Source organism: Cynocephalus volans, chromosome 16 (genome assembly GCF_027409185.1).
Source record: "Cynocephalus volans isolate mCynVol1 chromosome 16, mCynVol1.pri, whole genome shotgun sequence".
In the NCBI taxonomy this organism is placed as follows: Eukaryota; Metazoa; Chordata; class Mammalia; order Dermoptera; family Cynocephalidae; genus Cynocephalus; species Cynocephalus volans.
This window is the reverse complement of record NC_084475.1, coordinates 60,096,837-60,113,265: the sequence shown is the minus strand read 5'-3', so window position 1 is coordinate 60,113,265 and position 16,429 is coordinate 60,096,837. Positions and strand designations below refer to the sequence as shown.

The 16,429-nt window shown below is 38.5% G+C and overlaps 1 protein-coding gene across 1 annotated transcript in view; it reads right to left on the bottom strand.

Moving 5' to 3' along the window:
• The window catches only part of ADAMTSL1 (ADAMTS like 1), a 434,771-nt gene that overhangs the window by 267,066 nt on the left and 151,276 nt on the right, over positions 1–16,429 (bottom strand). The window contains exon 5 of the mRNA XM_063080424.1: positions 75–201. Coding sequence (XP_062936494.1) covers positions 75–201 — 127 coding nt within the window. The remainder of the gene's footprint in view (positions 1–74; positions 202–16,429) is intronic.

Sequence of the window (16,429 nt, the reverse complement as noted above, 5' to 3'; positions counted from 1 at the left end):
GGAGCCAGAGATAAGCTAGGGGAGGACAACAGATCGATAAGACTTAAGCTTGCCCCAGCTCGGCAGTGTCTTACATTTGGTTGCGGAGAGCTGGGATTTATATTGCCCTCGGACCAGCCGGCATGTAGACCCATCTCCGTTGCAGATCCCACAGTTGTCTTCCTTGGTGGCGCTTCCCAGCTGGTGATCACAGCCGACAATCTAATGAGAAAGAGAGATGTGTAATTCAACTGGCACCAACCAATGGAGGGGTTCACCGATGGAGGCAATCACCACCAAATTACCCTCCCTTCATCACCGAGGGGCATAAAACAGGCTTCCCACGAAGGAGACTGAATTCAGCTGGAATTTGACCAAGCTGAGGAAGAAAACACGTAGCATGGGTAAAGATGCTTTTACCATTCTAATATATAAACAGAAAGAAGGGTAGGAGAAAGAGAATCAGACAGAAGAGGAAGGTAGGGAAGGATGGGGACAGGGTGAGGGAGAGAAGAAGATCCTGAATTTCTGACATTACAAGAACTTAATTAAAAAATAATTCCCAATGACAACAATTATGACTCACCCAAATGTTGAACAACATAACCAGGAGGTAATGGTAGCAGGAAACATTTTATGAATAATCTCCAGGTTGCCTATGTTCCTTAGAAGGTAAGCTTCATAAGGGCAGGGGATTTGTATGTTGGGTTCATGGATTTATTCCAAGCAACTAGAACTATGCTTGGTAAATTCTGGGCTGTCAATAAATATTTGCTGGATAATAACGAAAATCCTACATTTTTTAGCTAGCACTTCAGCTAAACAAAGAGAAACACAATCTGCTAACAGAAACTAGCTTAGTGTGTGCGTGTGCAGAGAAAGCAGGGGGTTGGCCTGAGAGCAGCAGAGGTGACCAACACTGAGACCCTGCTATTTGCCAAGTCCTGTCCTGTACCAGGCACGATACAAATACCTCACTAACTCTCAAGAACAAGCACGTAAGATATCCCCATTTTATAGTTGAGATCACAAATCTTGCCTGAGGTCATTTAGTCATTTAGCTAATAAGCAGCCAACTTCTAAATACTTTTAGTCATTCAGCTAATAAGCAGCCAACTTCTAAGTCTTTATAAAATATGTGGGCAATCGCATTTGCATGTTTACTCTTTCCTTTCCAAAGTTTGAGTTAAAAAAAAAAAAAAAAACAAATTCAAATCCAAACTATGCCAGGTTGTACATCTTAGAGTTCTAGTTAGAGCTGATACCAAAAGATGTATTCCACTACCAATTATTGTCTTTGATGAAATAAAGTGAGTGACAATTGAAGGAGCTTATCTCCACAAAGTCCCCACAATTCAATTTGCCTTTCAAAAATCTGGTTGTTAATATGCCCTTTCTTTGAGGCTTGATTTTCCTTTTTGTACCTTTTATTAATAATTGCAAACAGATGTTTAGGCAAAGGTTTAAAAATACAATTATTTAGCATTGTGTTATGTCTATACTCTATTTAAGAAATGTGGCAACATGTATTTTTTCATTAAAAGCAAACACCTTTTTAAATAGATGACAAAGCAACAATTCCTTCAACAATTGCACATTTTTGAAATGCAAAAATGTCAGGAAAACATGGCGCTGAGTTCTACAGCAAAGGCCAGTTGCTCCATCCCTGTGGGTTCACTGTGGTCAGGCAGCAGTTCACCTCAGTCTGTTCAGAGGCTGCAGTGAGGCCACTCCAGAATTCAACTGAGTTTCACCCATGCAGAGCCAAACATGTGCTGGCTCAAGACTTCTTTGGTGTGCTTCTATGCAACTTCAGTAAAATTATTTTCAAAGTTCTTATCTGTAGATGGGCCCATACATGAGCTGATCAAGTCTGTATTCACTCATATTCTGAATACAGTGTGAAATGGGAATACAGAAGTACCTTATTTACAAAAACAATCCATTTGCTCATCAAAGCAGCATTTCTTGAGGACCTGCTGTGGGCTAGGCACTGTGCTAGGAGCAAAATTTGATGGTGAATTTAAGCACGTATGGGCTTACCCTCATGAGACTTACATAGTGATGGAGGCAGATATTACTCAATCATCCCACACAATAAACGTAAAATGATAATCATGATAAAAGTTATAACACAGAGATAACATGGTACTCTGGCAGCATAAAATATGGAGAATTTGGTTTGGTTAGAGGCCAGAGATGACTTTTCCAAGAGAGAGTCCTTTGAGTTAAGATATGAATGAGTAGTCAGAGTTAACAACGGAAGGGGATGTGTTGATGTGAGGTTTTCCACCTTTAGAAATGCCTACACATGGCTAATTAGAGAGGAAGCAACAAAAGCTGGCAAAAATAAAAAAAAGGTCAGAAGACTAAATCATCTGATTGTCTTAGCAGGGTTGAATCCTTTGAGAAAGCATGAGGCAGCCCTCAAAGAATTATTGACTGTACTGTTGCCATTTGGGATTGAAAAGAGATGGGCTTAATCTTACAAGATCCTCAGCTATGTGAAGGGTAAGATGGGCAGTGGGAATTTACACTCTCAGGCATCTCAAACCAAACTAAAATTACTCCTTAAATTACAGGAATTTTAGGTTTCTCAAAGGATTTAAGTTTCTCTGGAAAATTTTTAATGGACTCTGATGACTCCAAAGGAGCCAAAGGAGATAATCATGAAAATCTCTCTATAATTCTAAAGATTTCTTAAGGTTCCAAAACCATTTTAAGACAAGAACAATTCAGCTTCACAGATCCAAAGTAACAGTCATGTTATGAATAGCTAAATAGAAGGTGACATACTTGAAGGCTAACTTGGCCAGACCCCCAACTTAGCACTCTCAGTGTGGGTTTCTGGACCCTAGGATATAAACCAAGTCATTTCTAACTGGGCTTTGTTTAACTGCAGAGTTTAAAAGACAAATATCTCCCTGACACAATTGTTTTTTTTTTTTTCTTTTCTCTGTATCAGTTCCTCTTTAAGATGCCAAAATATTCTAACTCAATTATTTTTAAAATGCGGAGTACTTCATCATCAGATAAAATGTTCTTATTTTGTTCCAAGTGGAAAATTGTTTGCAGTTATATCAGGATAATCATTCCTGACATTTCTTAATCTGTTGATGTTGAATAACTGTTAGATTAATTAAAAATTAAACTGTTACTTTAAGACTTATTATTAATAACAGAGAGAAAAATAAATAGGAATACAGAAATGGTAGGTATAATGCCAGATCCCTTTGTGCTTTGCACATACTATTATTTCTGCCTAGAATACTCTTTCCCAGTTCCTTATTTGGTAAACTCCTATTCATCCTTCAAATCCCAAATTAAGTGTCTCCTCCTCAAGAAAAAGCTCTTTTCTGATTCCAGAGTTAATTGCTTCATTGCTATGTGCCTTCTCAGCCTTTTTGTTCAGACCTCCATGTGGCAGAGATTGCAGGTCACCATCCAATATCCACCTTCTCTGATTTTTCTCAGTATGAGAACCCCAATTTTATTTGGGTTGGCAATATATCCTGTTAAAAGAATACATTTTATATTGGCCATATGACCAAGTTGTAATTAGTAAAATAAAAGTGAAAGTGACATGTGGGACTTGTGGGAAGCCTACTTAAGAGAGGCTGACTTAGCTGGGAAAGGCCCCCTTCTGCCCCCTTGCCTGCCTTCTTTCCTGTTGGCTCCAGTAGGCATCTTGAAAAACGAGACAGTCTTGAGAATGGAAGCCTTGCAGTAAGGATGACAGAACTGAAAGAAAGAGAGCCTGGTTTGTGAACCACACTTGAACTGATGACATCTTGACTTGTTTTCTTATGAGAGAACAAATCCTGTATGTGTTTAAGCCACTATTATTTGGGGTTTCATTTATATGCACCTGATTCAAATTGTTACAAAGCTTATATTGAGTTCAATCTATTTACATGTCTGTCTCCAAACACATCATAGACTATTTGAAAACCCGTGTTTTACTAATTTTTGTATTTCTGCTGGGTAGCACATTATTTAACATTTGAGATGCATGATGAATGTTGGTAAATCAATGAAACACATAACACCAAACAATGATTTGCTAATAATTCCAAGGCAGGCTACAGATAAGAACCTTAGACTACAGTCACTGATGACGCATATGTAGGCAAAAGTGTGTGTGTTTGTGTGTGTGTGTGTGTGTGTGTGTGTGTGTTTGAATCCGTGTGCACAGAGAAACGGACATACCATAAACGACAACTACAGGCCAAACCGAAACCTCTATCCTGATACACGAACAAGAATTACTGTAAAAGGCTAGTATTTTTTAGAGACTATTTCCCAGTCACCTACATTCATTATCAGCACAGAGTCATGGAAGGCAACATTCGGGTCACTAAATTCCCACACCCATCCCATTCTGGACAAAACATTAAAGTGGGATAATGACCACTCATAACTTCGGCAACTGCGTGGAATTTTTTTGCAAAGGGTGGAAAACTAACTGGATGTTTTGGCCTAATGCAGCTTATTAGTATTCTGCTACTAGGTGTCAGCTGGATAGAGTGGTCTAACCTAATCTCCATCCAAAATGATTGTATAGTGTTGCTTATTTTACGTTTTTTAAAAACCTCAGACAACATAAAAAGTAATAAGATCCAAGAATTTAGAGAAAGGTGAAATAGTACCCTGGGACTTACAAAGATTAATAATGTGTTTGTTGTAGATATCATTAGTGGGTCATCAAGTTTTGCTTTTATATCCTAAATGTATGCTTTTTGTGCCCTCTCTTATATACATATCAGTATACATGTACACGGACATGCAGTCTTTTGCCTTATTTTTGAGCAGAACATGCGCACTTAACACTGCTGATTTTTCTTCATTGTTCTTCAGGATATACTAAAGGGAGGGGGAAAAAACCTCCCCTTTACCAGAAAACTAATACCATAGCATCCAGTCCAAGTTGGCTCACGGACTTTCAGCATGTTGTACAGATTTTAGGCATCAGGCATGTGCTGATAGAGCTTTCTTCCTTCACTTTACAGAGCTGAGAGCAAGTGAACAGGCAGAACATAAGACTGAAATGCTCTAGACACTGAAATATGTATAATAAAATGTCTTCACTAGAAGCCACAGGAGAAAGAAAGATCACTGTGCTAATTAATAATTTGGAGAATGTAAATAAACATAATCCATAAGCAGATATCATCCCCCTGTGGGTTCACTCTGGCCCCATTTCAAATGGTTTCCCATAAGGACCTCAACTTCTAGCATCAAATACTGAGCCAGTGATGTCAAGCTATTCTTGGTCCAACACCATGAGGTAAGAAACTTTCAAATCCCTCCATTTTCAGCACTGAGAAAGATAAACATGGAAAACTAAATTCTGCAAATCTGATTATGTTCTAAGACGTTCTTATTTATAGTTATTTCATTGAGATAGAACTTTATGGGTAGTAGTGTGCTCTTACATACATTATAGCCTCTCTTAGCAATTATGTTAATAAATACTGGAAGTAGTTTCTCCAACCTTATCCTCAAAAGATTTAGATATCGATTAATTTGTTTATGCTTAACTTTTTTTAACAAAAATTTTTACTGCATATACATATAACAACAACATTTTAAGAAAAACAAATGGAAAATGGATCAAAGAGAAAAATAAGGTAAGAAAAACAAAATTAAGACAGAAATGAGGGAATTACACAGAATGCACATTTGTTAGATGGGGAGGGGGAGTCATATATCTGGATTCGAGCTTCCTAGAAAACAGGAAAACATGAACAGTTGTAAGAGTCACAGCATCTACTGGATCTCTTAGGAAATATATAGAATAATGTGTTCTTTGTAGTAAACACAATAAATATTTGTGTAATAAGTGAATGAAAAACTGGTTCAGGAAAACCACGATTACTCAAAGTACTAAAATTCCAAGCATACATATCCTGTGAGTCTTCTGAAAGACAATGCCATGTAACAATATCCTGATAATACCTGAGCAAATAAATACAAGATATTTCAAGGACCTGGCTGTTAAAAACTTTTGATGAATCCTAATGGTCAGGGAACATTTGGTACAAGCAAATTTTAAGAAGCCAAGACAAATCATTCAGATATACAGCATTGTGATGGTCTGACTTAATCCAAGGGTAGACTTTAGAGCATTTAGGGCTGGGCTGGCAAAAACTGGCACATGTACAGTATTCCTCCTGCTAGGACCCACAGCAGCCATTGCTGATCCATGGCAGTACTTTTTGCCACTGAGGTTTTATGTCTTTAAGCCAAATCCAAAAGACTATGGTTGTCATATGAGGAAACTAAACCAATTTTCCATTCCAGAGTCAGAGAAATGAATTGTCTGCCTACCTTTTAGACAGTTCTCCACAAATATTATTTCTCTTAAGATTTGAATGATTTCAAGTACAGATTATAATACCAAGGACCAGAGAAGATAACCTCCCTAAGGTCACATAGCTGGTAAGTAACAAAATTAAAATTCCACCTTGGGATTTCTGACAATAAGTTATAGTAGGATGCCTATTAACCAGGAAAAAAAGTACAGTAAAATATTTATATGGGAATGATAAGTTAGGACAAATATTCTTACCAAGATCATCACTGCCAGAGTTAGCCTTATGCACAGGAATGAACAGATGGTTTCATCCCTAATATGTGACTTGGAAATACTTATGGGAAGTGAGTGGAAAGGTGCTACTCCCCATCTACATCTGTGGTCCACACCTCCTTGCACTGCACACATACATACTTTTCTCATGGTTTGTTATGGGTGCCCAAATTTCCTCCTTTACACACTTATTTCTTTGGTTTACAACTAATATGAGAAAATAGGATCTCCAGTAATTCACAAAGGTGCTAACAGTTGTCCATGAGCTATGTTTACATGTCCAAAGCCTAATGGAAATATTTTTACCTGCAATAAAACCACATAAGGTCACCAACACACCAACCATCTCATTATACAAATAAGCTGAATCTTGATTTTTACTGCATTTATTTTTTAATTGCAAACTCAGGTCTTTAAGTCATAAAATGGGAAAACAAATTATTATTTAATACATGCAGTGTTTGGAATAGATGGAAACTTCCAAAACACAAGGCCCATAGGAACAAAAATAAGAAAGGACTCCTTTGTGTTAAAAGTTGGGAACCACTGGTATAGTTCTTTGTTTGTTGTTTGAATACCCTTGGGAGGAGTAACACATGAAGTTGTTGATTATACTTAAATTAAACCAAATCAACTAAGCATAAGGCATTATGCTGGCTGTTACAGTGCTGTGGGGAATACACAAAAGTAGTTGGCAAGGTCTCAATCTAGGGTAAATGGGTTTAATCAGATCATTTCCTCAAAACAGGTGAGAGTAGAAAAGGAGTGAGGTCACTAGGATTAAAGGTCAAAGGGACACGGAGGAGGAGGAAGATAGAAGGGAGAGCCACTTACGGGATAGAAAGTGAACTAGTGTTTGCCAAACACTTTAGGTCTATTATATATCTTCTCACTTAATTCTTATAATAACCCTAAAATTAGCTAAAATCATGTCTATTTTACAAAAATTAAACTGAGACTCAGAAAGGTTAAACAATTTGCCCAAGATCACATTACTAGGGCTCGGTGTTGCCAGAATCGAAATCCAGGGTGAAATCCAGGCACTGCATCATCAATGAGCGATTCCTCTATTCTGTGAAACGTTGTGCTCCTCTTGGGGGTTAGAACTGCATTGAAGAGACAGGCAGGGGGAGGATGCACGTGCTTCTGCCAGTCACAACTTGTTGTCAAAAGCAACACCTGTGTAGCTCTAAGCACTGAGGTTGAGCACCAGGAAAAACATGGGATCTCTGCAGTCTGTAGCTTTGCATGTATACCTTCAATGGGTAAGAACTGGGTTTTTTTGAGTAATTCAAAGGATTGAAAAAAATAGTTGCTTTTGTTCAATACCACATACACACACCATAGAGAAATACTGGTAAATGCCCACAGATTATTAGGCTAAATGGATGAGATGTAGCTTTCCTACACTCTAATATAACACTATGTGGAAACATTTATGTGCAAGCATTACCTCCTTTTTCTCTAGGCAGACTTTCCAATGGAATAGTCCCATATGTGGCATTCTCTCCTCTGAAGATTTTCAATCACTGCTAAGATGAGGCAATTTCCTTGTGGATTCATCAGAGCTCTTAGAACAGCCCACAAAGTCCCACATCACCTAACTGACCTGTCTGGTCTTATCCCCCTGGCTCACTCTCTTTGCTGTTCTTCAAACACCCCAGTCAATTTCTCATCTCAGGGAAGCCTTGTTTGTTGCCTCTGAACACTTTTTCTTAGACACTCTGGCAGCAGTTGTCTCGCCTATTTTATATCTTTGCTTGAGAAAACTTCCTCCTTCTCAATAAACCTACTTTGACCAGACTAGTTCATGCTGCATCCCTTCCCAGACCCAAGTCCTCTTACCTGTCCCATTTTTTCTTTTCAATCTATAGCACTTATTTTATAATGCAATATAATTTACATATTTATTAAGTTTATTGTTTATTTTCTATCTCCTACTAGAATGTAACACCACAAGGTTGGGTATATTTGCATGTCTTGATCACTGTCCATCTAGAACAGTGACGGGCATACAGCAAGAACCTAATAAATGTTAGTCAAATGAATGAATGAATGAATTCAGGCCATAGGCAAAGCCACAGGTGACATGGATATATTGTGATTTCAAAGAATTTTCCTCCTTGTCCCAACCTAGAACATAACAGCCACCACCACTTAAAAACTCTGCCACTGCACAGAAAGGGAAATATCGCATGTTTTCATTTGTAAGTGGGCGCTAAAAAAAAAAAACAAATTAAAAAAGAAAGATGCGACAATCATAATAATTGATTGAACTTTCAAAAAGAGAGAACTGAGGCCACCAGAGTGAAAATTTTGTGGAAAATTTACATCTAAAGGGGGAGGGAAAGGGGGGGATGAGCAAGAAATTGGTAAAGGGCCAAAAAAAAGTTTACATTGTGTAATGTTGAATGTACTAATTATCCTAACCTGAACATCACATATTGCACATAGATATTGATATTCAATGCTGTACCCACAGATATATACAATAAATTATGTTTCAATAAAAAATAAACAAAATAAATAAACAAATAAAAACCCTCTGCTATTAGTTCCAAAGACCAAAAGAGAGCTCTCTGTCAAAAAAAAAAAAAAAAAAAGATCTGTAAGGATGCATCATTTTATAACACTGTACTCTGAGAGTTTAATTTCTACTTGTCCCTTTGCCTGCTATTTTGCTGCTCCTTTATCCACAACTCCAGAATTGACTTGGGGTATACATGCTCATTATTTTTAAGTGAGTCTCCCTCTGGTCTTTCTTCTCACTAGGCACAGTGATCTGGGGTTCATGCTCAGGCTCTGACACCAACCCTGGACCTGGAGATTCACCTTGTACTGGATCACCTGAACATCTGATTCTTGGCTTTTCCTAATGGACTTAGCCTAGGCAACCTCCTGGCCTGACTCTCCCCATGACCCTGTGTGAGCTCTAGTCCTTTGGCTGGTTATCTGGCTGCACCAGAGCCCCTCTCCTTTCACCTCCAAGTTACTCTTTCCCACCTCCCCCAATGTGTAGGGACATCAAGAAAATCTGTGGTTAAATGTTAGAGGAGGACCTGGTTTTATAGGAATGAGATTTTGTCAGGTCCTGTTTTTTAAGGGTCCTTTTTGTATCTTCTTTTATTGTTTGAGCTAGAGAGATTTTTTCTGGGGTTCTTATTAGCTTGCTCACTGTGCAGTTCTGGAGATATTGGCTGATCTCCACTGGTTCCATAGTACTTATCTTTTTACATTATAAAGTAAATGGAAGATAAAGGAGCCGTCAATGCTAGGGGCATGAGACAGTGGACAGAAAGTGGTAAATTTATTAGATTGCAAAACATTTTTTAAGAATTTTTCCTGTACTGCCTTTCTTGAGGTCAAGAATCTAATTCATCTAATGGCTGGATAAACACCCTGGAAGGGCAAAAGAGAATGAGTAAGACTTATTTTTAACATTTATTAAAACTCTCAGGTGCTACCAGTCTGATTTATTTTGCTCCTTATTTATTTCAGGGTCTGGGCCAAATTCTTGTATAAATTTACTGCTAAACACATCTGGATTTTTTTTTTTTTTTGCATATTGTTTTTAGTTAAATTTGTTTATCTAGTAGTATTCCGCAGAAATCCTAAGAATTAACTTAGTATAGACATTTGTTAGTACAGACACTAGAATTCATTCTCAGCAGATGGCCAGGGGACTTTTCTTTAACAGGCTGTCTTCTCCCTCCCTTGCTTCCAAAATTAGGGTGTCTGGAGAATGAGAAACAAAATTATACAAAGGCCTGACCTCTGCCCTTGCTTCTGTCTCTCTGACTGTGAAGTACCCAAGAGGGAAAGTGTTGAATTTGGCCTCACTTCACATGGCATTAACTGTAATTCTTTGTGAATTGTGGTGACATCATGGTATACTTTGACATCACTGCTCAGACTCCCTTCTGCTGCTGGGCATACAGTACATAGTTTTTGTTCAAACACAAGGGTCCTTTGTTGAGAAGAAAGGATAGCAGCTGGTCTTCTGCCCTGGTACAAATGTGGATCTTACTGGAATGTGTCTGTTCAGTAAGTCACCACAAAGTAGCCATTCTGCTGTGATGGCTACAACTCACTCACACATGTAGCTCTGAAATATTTTGTAGAAATTTACATCTAAAGAGTTTAAAATTCCAGAAATGGGCCATAATTCAGCAAAATTCTGCATACAGTCAAACTCTCATTTACATGTCTGGGTATCTTATCTGAAGTCACTATTCCGAGAACAGTAGCACGCTGGCTGCATTTGCGTGTCAAGGCTAGAGACGAGGGACAAGGAAAGGTGAAGGGCCTCTGTGTCCCTCATTAGAACTGCTCAGGCATCTCAGATCCCCAAGTTAGGAGGGCTTGTGCCATTCCTTTGCTCTCAAGTCTAATCATAGTTATTTCCAAAAACGTGTTACTTTACACTATTTTGAAGCTTCTGGGACAGGGCTATCAGTATTCTGCTTCAAAGTCTGTCAAAGGCATCTCTTCAATTGGTGTATTTATATTTTTTTCCCTTCTTGGGTTCTCTACTGCCATTTCTGTCTGTCCACATTCCACACTGGATCTCTTTAGGGTAAAGCCTGGAGAACTTTGATCAAAAGCAGAGTTTACATAAAAATAATATCATCTGTAAAACAACTCTGAACTTCTGTCCCGCATGGCTCAAGTGCATGTGTGAGGCACAGTTTCAGATCGGCTTGTGAAACTAAAAGTTGTTAATCCAAGATTTTTCTCAGGGGAATAAGCCATACTACAAAACATTTGGATGGGATAATAAACTACTTTTATTGGGGAAAAAAAGGTTTTGTTTTTTGTTTTTTGTTTTCGTTTTTACTCTGTCATAGGACAAATAGCCATGACATGACCTTCAGTTCTACCATGAGCCTTACAGTTGTCAAAAGTTTTTTCCCCCCACTCTGGAAACATTACATTTATGAGCAACAAGACCATAATGTTATTTCTCAGTGTTTTACGCACATATGCACTTCCCAGGCCACTTCTTACTCTGGAACATCATTACTTATTCCAAGAATCTATGTGCTGTGTAGCCCTAAACCGTGAAAGAGATGGCATGACATTGTAGGGCCCCAAACAACTCAACCTCAATGTGATGACTTAGTAGCATGTGCCTGAATACGTCTCACACTCAGTATGATTTTCAGTTCTCTCATGAGTTATAAGAGGATAATCAGATCTATTTTACATGCTTAAAAGGAGCTGATGTGGTAGCTTATATGAAAGGATACAGTACAATCTCTAGCATATAACAACTCTGACCATATATCCTGGAAATTCTGCAAGAATTCTATTTTCAAGCCTTTTATTTTATAGTCCCCATAATTATCAGACCATGTGTGCTGATTATTTTGGGGGGATATGTAGTCATTGTGGAAATAGGAGGTATTTGCTCAGTATATATGTGAAATGTGTCTGAAGCTATAAAGAGTGCCTTAGTGGTCTGGTCACCTGAGGACCTGCTGTCCCACAGCTCTAGAGACAGGGTTAAGTTTGCAAAAGCTCACATTCATTTCACCTCTAGGTTCAATGACAGTAAATATGAAGTAACAACCCCAATCCTGAAGAAGAAATATATTCTCCTTTAGAGGTCAGGGCAGATGGAGCTTCAACGGAAAAAATTTTTTTCGCATCCCTCTATCCTGCTAAAGTAGCCAATGAAATAGCAGCAAGCCTTGTTGGCTCTGTTTTTAAGGATTTTGTTAAAGGAGAACCCCCCCCCCCCAAGCTTCTTTGGAATTACTGTAAAGGAGCAACTCATTTCTTTTGCAGTCCACTCTAATGAGAGAGGAATGCTTAGGATTCTGAAAATATCCTTCCTTAGCTCTTGAATTCTAGAACCACCGATACAGAGTGAACTCAAGGACCACTTTTAAATACGTGCAAACAAGTAACTGTCACTAAGTGTATTTGTCAACATAAAATACAGATTTTTCAGAGTCATTCTTCTAAAACCTAAAGTCCTGGAAGGACATATTTTCAGGGGCTGGGGCAAAAGCGTAGGGTCCCGTTTTCTCCACTGGAGACTCCACCCGTATGAATGTGTTGATATGACTGCTAACAGCAATGAAAGAAGGTAGGCACTCAGCAATCTACCCTGGTATAGGAAATATTCAAGATCGATTTATTGTAATGGGGAAGAATCCCTGAATCTGAATGCACAAGCCAAAAACAAATGTTAATTTTTTTTTTTTTAAAGGAAAAGTAGCCTTTCTAAAGCTGGGAATTTGAATTGCTTATTAATCAGAATTAGCAATAAACAAATAAAACAGGAGTTACAAAGTCCTAAGAGAAAAGTGGACTGGCTGATTTTCAATGAGCTCCAAATTTCCTGAGGCAGATGAAATGTTGGCTGCTGGACATGGTGACTGAACTGGGCTGGAAAAAAGCTGACAGTTATCAATTTGGCCACCCTTTCAAACTCTAGGGTTTAGGATAACCAAAAGCATTTTGCTGAATCACTGCACTATTATGACAATGGCAAAATGAACTGTTTCTTCTTTCATTTTAGACAAAAACAAATTCATTCAAGGGCCCTGAGATAAAAAGAAATAACTGGATACATTTTTCCCATTCAGAAAGATTAAGAAAATTCCACTAACCGCCCACTCACATGCATAGAAATGAATTCAGATTCTTTCCTATTGTAGTCCTAGTTTAAATCTAGCTGAAACTATACATTTCAAATCTGATAGAATTTAGCATGCAGCATATGCCTAATTTGAGAGTAAAATTAAATCACATATAACAGGAACATTAAATTTAGAGATATTTTTAAATTTACGTGTTTATAATGGTTATAACTGGTTTTTAGTCAGTTTTCCAAAACTACTTAAAAAGAGTTACTTTAACACAGAAAGCTTATATATATGTTATCTTCTAATCCCTCTAAAGTTACCAAAATTACCTTCCTCTGTGCCCTAACCTTACTGCTTCATGGTGGACCATGGGCAAAGAAGAGAAAGGATTATAAATTTTTATGGTCCATACAATAATTATAATTTGGCTATGCTGTACCATGTACCATTTCTTGTGCATGTATTTTGTACATGTAATTTGAGATAACTCGTTTATATTTTAAGAATATGCAATGTGTCCTTTTCAATACATCTCTGTGAATCTAACTTGAAAAGCCTCCTAAATTCTACAAGGCCGGGTCTACCAAATACTATATTCGCAGGAAAACATATTTAACCATTGATTTTTACGGATTCCAATCACTGTCATCTCAAATGGGTTCTTGGCATAGTGTTGACTTAGTCTTCATGCTATTTTTCAACATTAAAATGTTACTATTTAAAGCTGAACTATTTTCTTTTGGTGTGGGCACATTACAACAGATCGTTTACTGGGGTACATATCAAAGGGTAGATGAATGCATTTGTTAGTACAAGAATTTTTATGAATGTGCTGTTCACCAGAACATTTGGGCACTGAGTTCTCAGATGATTTCCAATTTCGATTTTAAAATTCTTTCTAATGAGTGTGTCAAGGCTTATATGGATTGCTCGCTGTTGGCTGGTTTGATTGTGTTTTTCCCTAGGATAAGGGCAGTTGCTTGTCTCAGCGAGATGTGGTCTTCACAGCTCATGTCCACGAAGCCTCCTGTGTGTGGCTAGTGAATGGCAGTTGTATGTGAGTTAGAAGGAAGGTAAAAATACACACTGTCAGCCACAGTTATTCCATGGGAAAAGTGGGAAATTATATGAGGACGTTATAGACTGTGGCAATGGGCACTTCTCACTTATTGCACCCAATGTCAAGAAGAGACAACAAATAAGTAAACAGAGGGGAAGAAATTGTAAGGTTGAAAGTACCTCCTATGGGCAGGTACTGCCAGGTGTTTTACAGAGTTCACAAAGCCTATACAACAAACTTTGTGACTGCACACATGACAAAACCAAAGCCACTTCCTATGTCACCTCCCTAGAAAATGGCAGAATTGTGATTCCAGTCTTCTTCAAAAACACCATTCCTATTACACTAGGTCACCTAATACACTAGAGGACGTCTAAGCAAACAGTGTGTATATTCGAAAGAGCTTGAGTAGCACTGTATGTATTAAGAGCACACTGCTTAAAGAAACAGTTTTGAAGGGATATTTGTAGCATTCTGTTTAAAAACCTAGCCTACCACATCTTAATAATGTTTATCAAATGTGTTTCTTAGCACCAAGCTAAAGGCACTCAAGAAAGGAAGATGCTTCTGAAGGATAGTTTCTCGGGAGAAAAACTTCCAAAAAAGATCCCAAGGCTTTTTCCAATAATATGAGAACAACCCTCCTGCAAATTTATTTTCAATGCTTGCCTGCAGCTTGACTTTAGCATTGACTCAGTTATTACCTTCAATAGAGGGAAAAAACAGCCCCTGTGGCAGTTGGCCTGACTAAGGAGAAGCGGGGAGCCAGGGGCGAGAGAGGGAAACAAACCGAACTTGGCGTGAACACAGCTCCCAGCTGGGCGGCCTACCCTGCAGAGACCTTCTGGCCAAGCCCTGCCAGAAGCCAGAGATTATGACCCTAGTGTGAACTTTTGATATGTACCATGCAGTGGCAGCAGGGAGAAGAAAACCCAGAATGACACCCTATCCATTCCAGAGCATGCTGACTTGGACACGTGGTTCCCACAAATAGCACCTGCCTCTGCTTCTGTCACCCAGCCTGGGTCAAGACCCAAGTCACGAGGCCAGGAGAATGTGCTCCCATATCAGAACACCTTTACACTCAGCTCTGACCCTCTCAGTCAAAGGTAAAATAGAAACATTTGGAAAGCATGTGAACAGAGTACTTTCACATTAGCTCCTATTTAGGAACCTCACAAAATTCCACAAAAGCAGGAAAATTGGCAGAACTGTTCAACATTATAGTAGCAAGATGGGGACCATGGGAAGAGTTATGTGAGAAACTCTCATCTGGGGCTTCTCATCTGTCTCCAGGCCGGAACTAAGAGCCATTTCTGCTTTAATTTCCCATAGTGAAGTACAGAATTTACTGCTCACTACAAACATGCCATTGTTGCCTTAAAACGTGTATCCCGTAAAGGTTGTGTTCCCAGATCAAGTGTTTATCTGATAGCTCCACAAGTGATAACTTCTTTTGCAACAGGATTAGAAATGTGTTTTAGACATAACTGTTGTCTCCACTGCAAGGCCAGCCATTGGGTCTAATTGGGTATGTTTAAAAAAAGACTCCATTTTCTAAGCAGTCATTTAAATTGCAGATGTAGAATCATAAATCAACATCTATATAAATAAACAGGCTGCTACTCTCTGAAACACCTCATTGGTATGCAAAGAAGCACAGTGATACTTTTCTTTCTTTCCTGCAGACACACATCTCACTATTTTCATGGTTATTTTTGGATCTTGGAAGCAGAGAGGGAAAAAGGTAGGGAAGAATACAGGCAAGCGGAATACCATGCTCAGGAGAAGCTGAAGAAGTTGAAGTATCATCATCTCCATTACAATGAGTAAGTCCTTTAGTCAACACCCCTTATGGGAATGGTATTGTACTAGCTATTACAGGGTAAAAAATTCAAGTCCCAGCTGTGCTTCAGAGGGCCTTATAAGCTAGAAGTATGGGTATTAGAGTAGGAGGCAGTGATGGTAGGATTGTAACATGATGCAGCAGCTGTGCAAAACAGTCTGGCAATCCCTGAAAAAATTAAGCATAGAATTACCATATGACCAAGCAATTCTACTCCCCTGTGTATATACCTAAAAGAATTGAAAGCAAGGACTTGGACAGATATTTGTATACCCATGTTCTTAGAAGCCCTATTCACAATAGCCAAAAGGTGGAAACAGCCCAAGTGTCCATCAGCAGATGAATGGATAAACAAAATG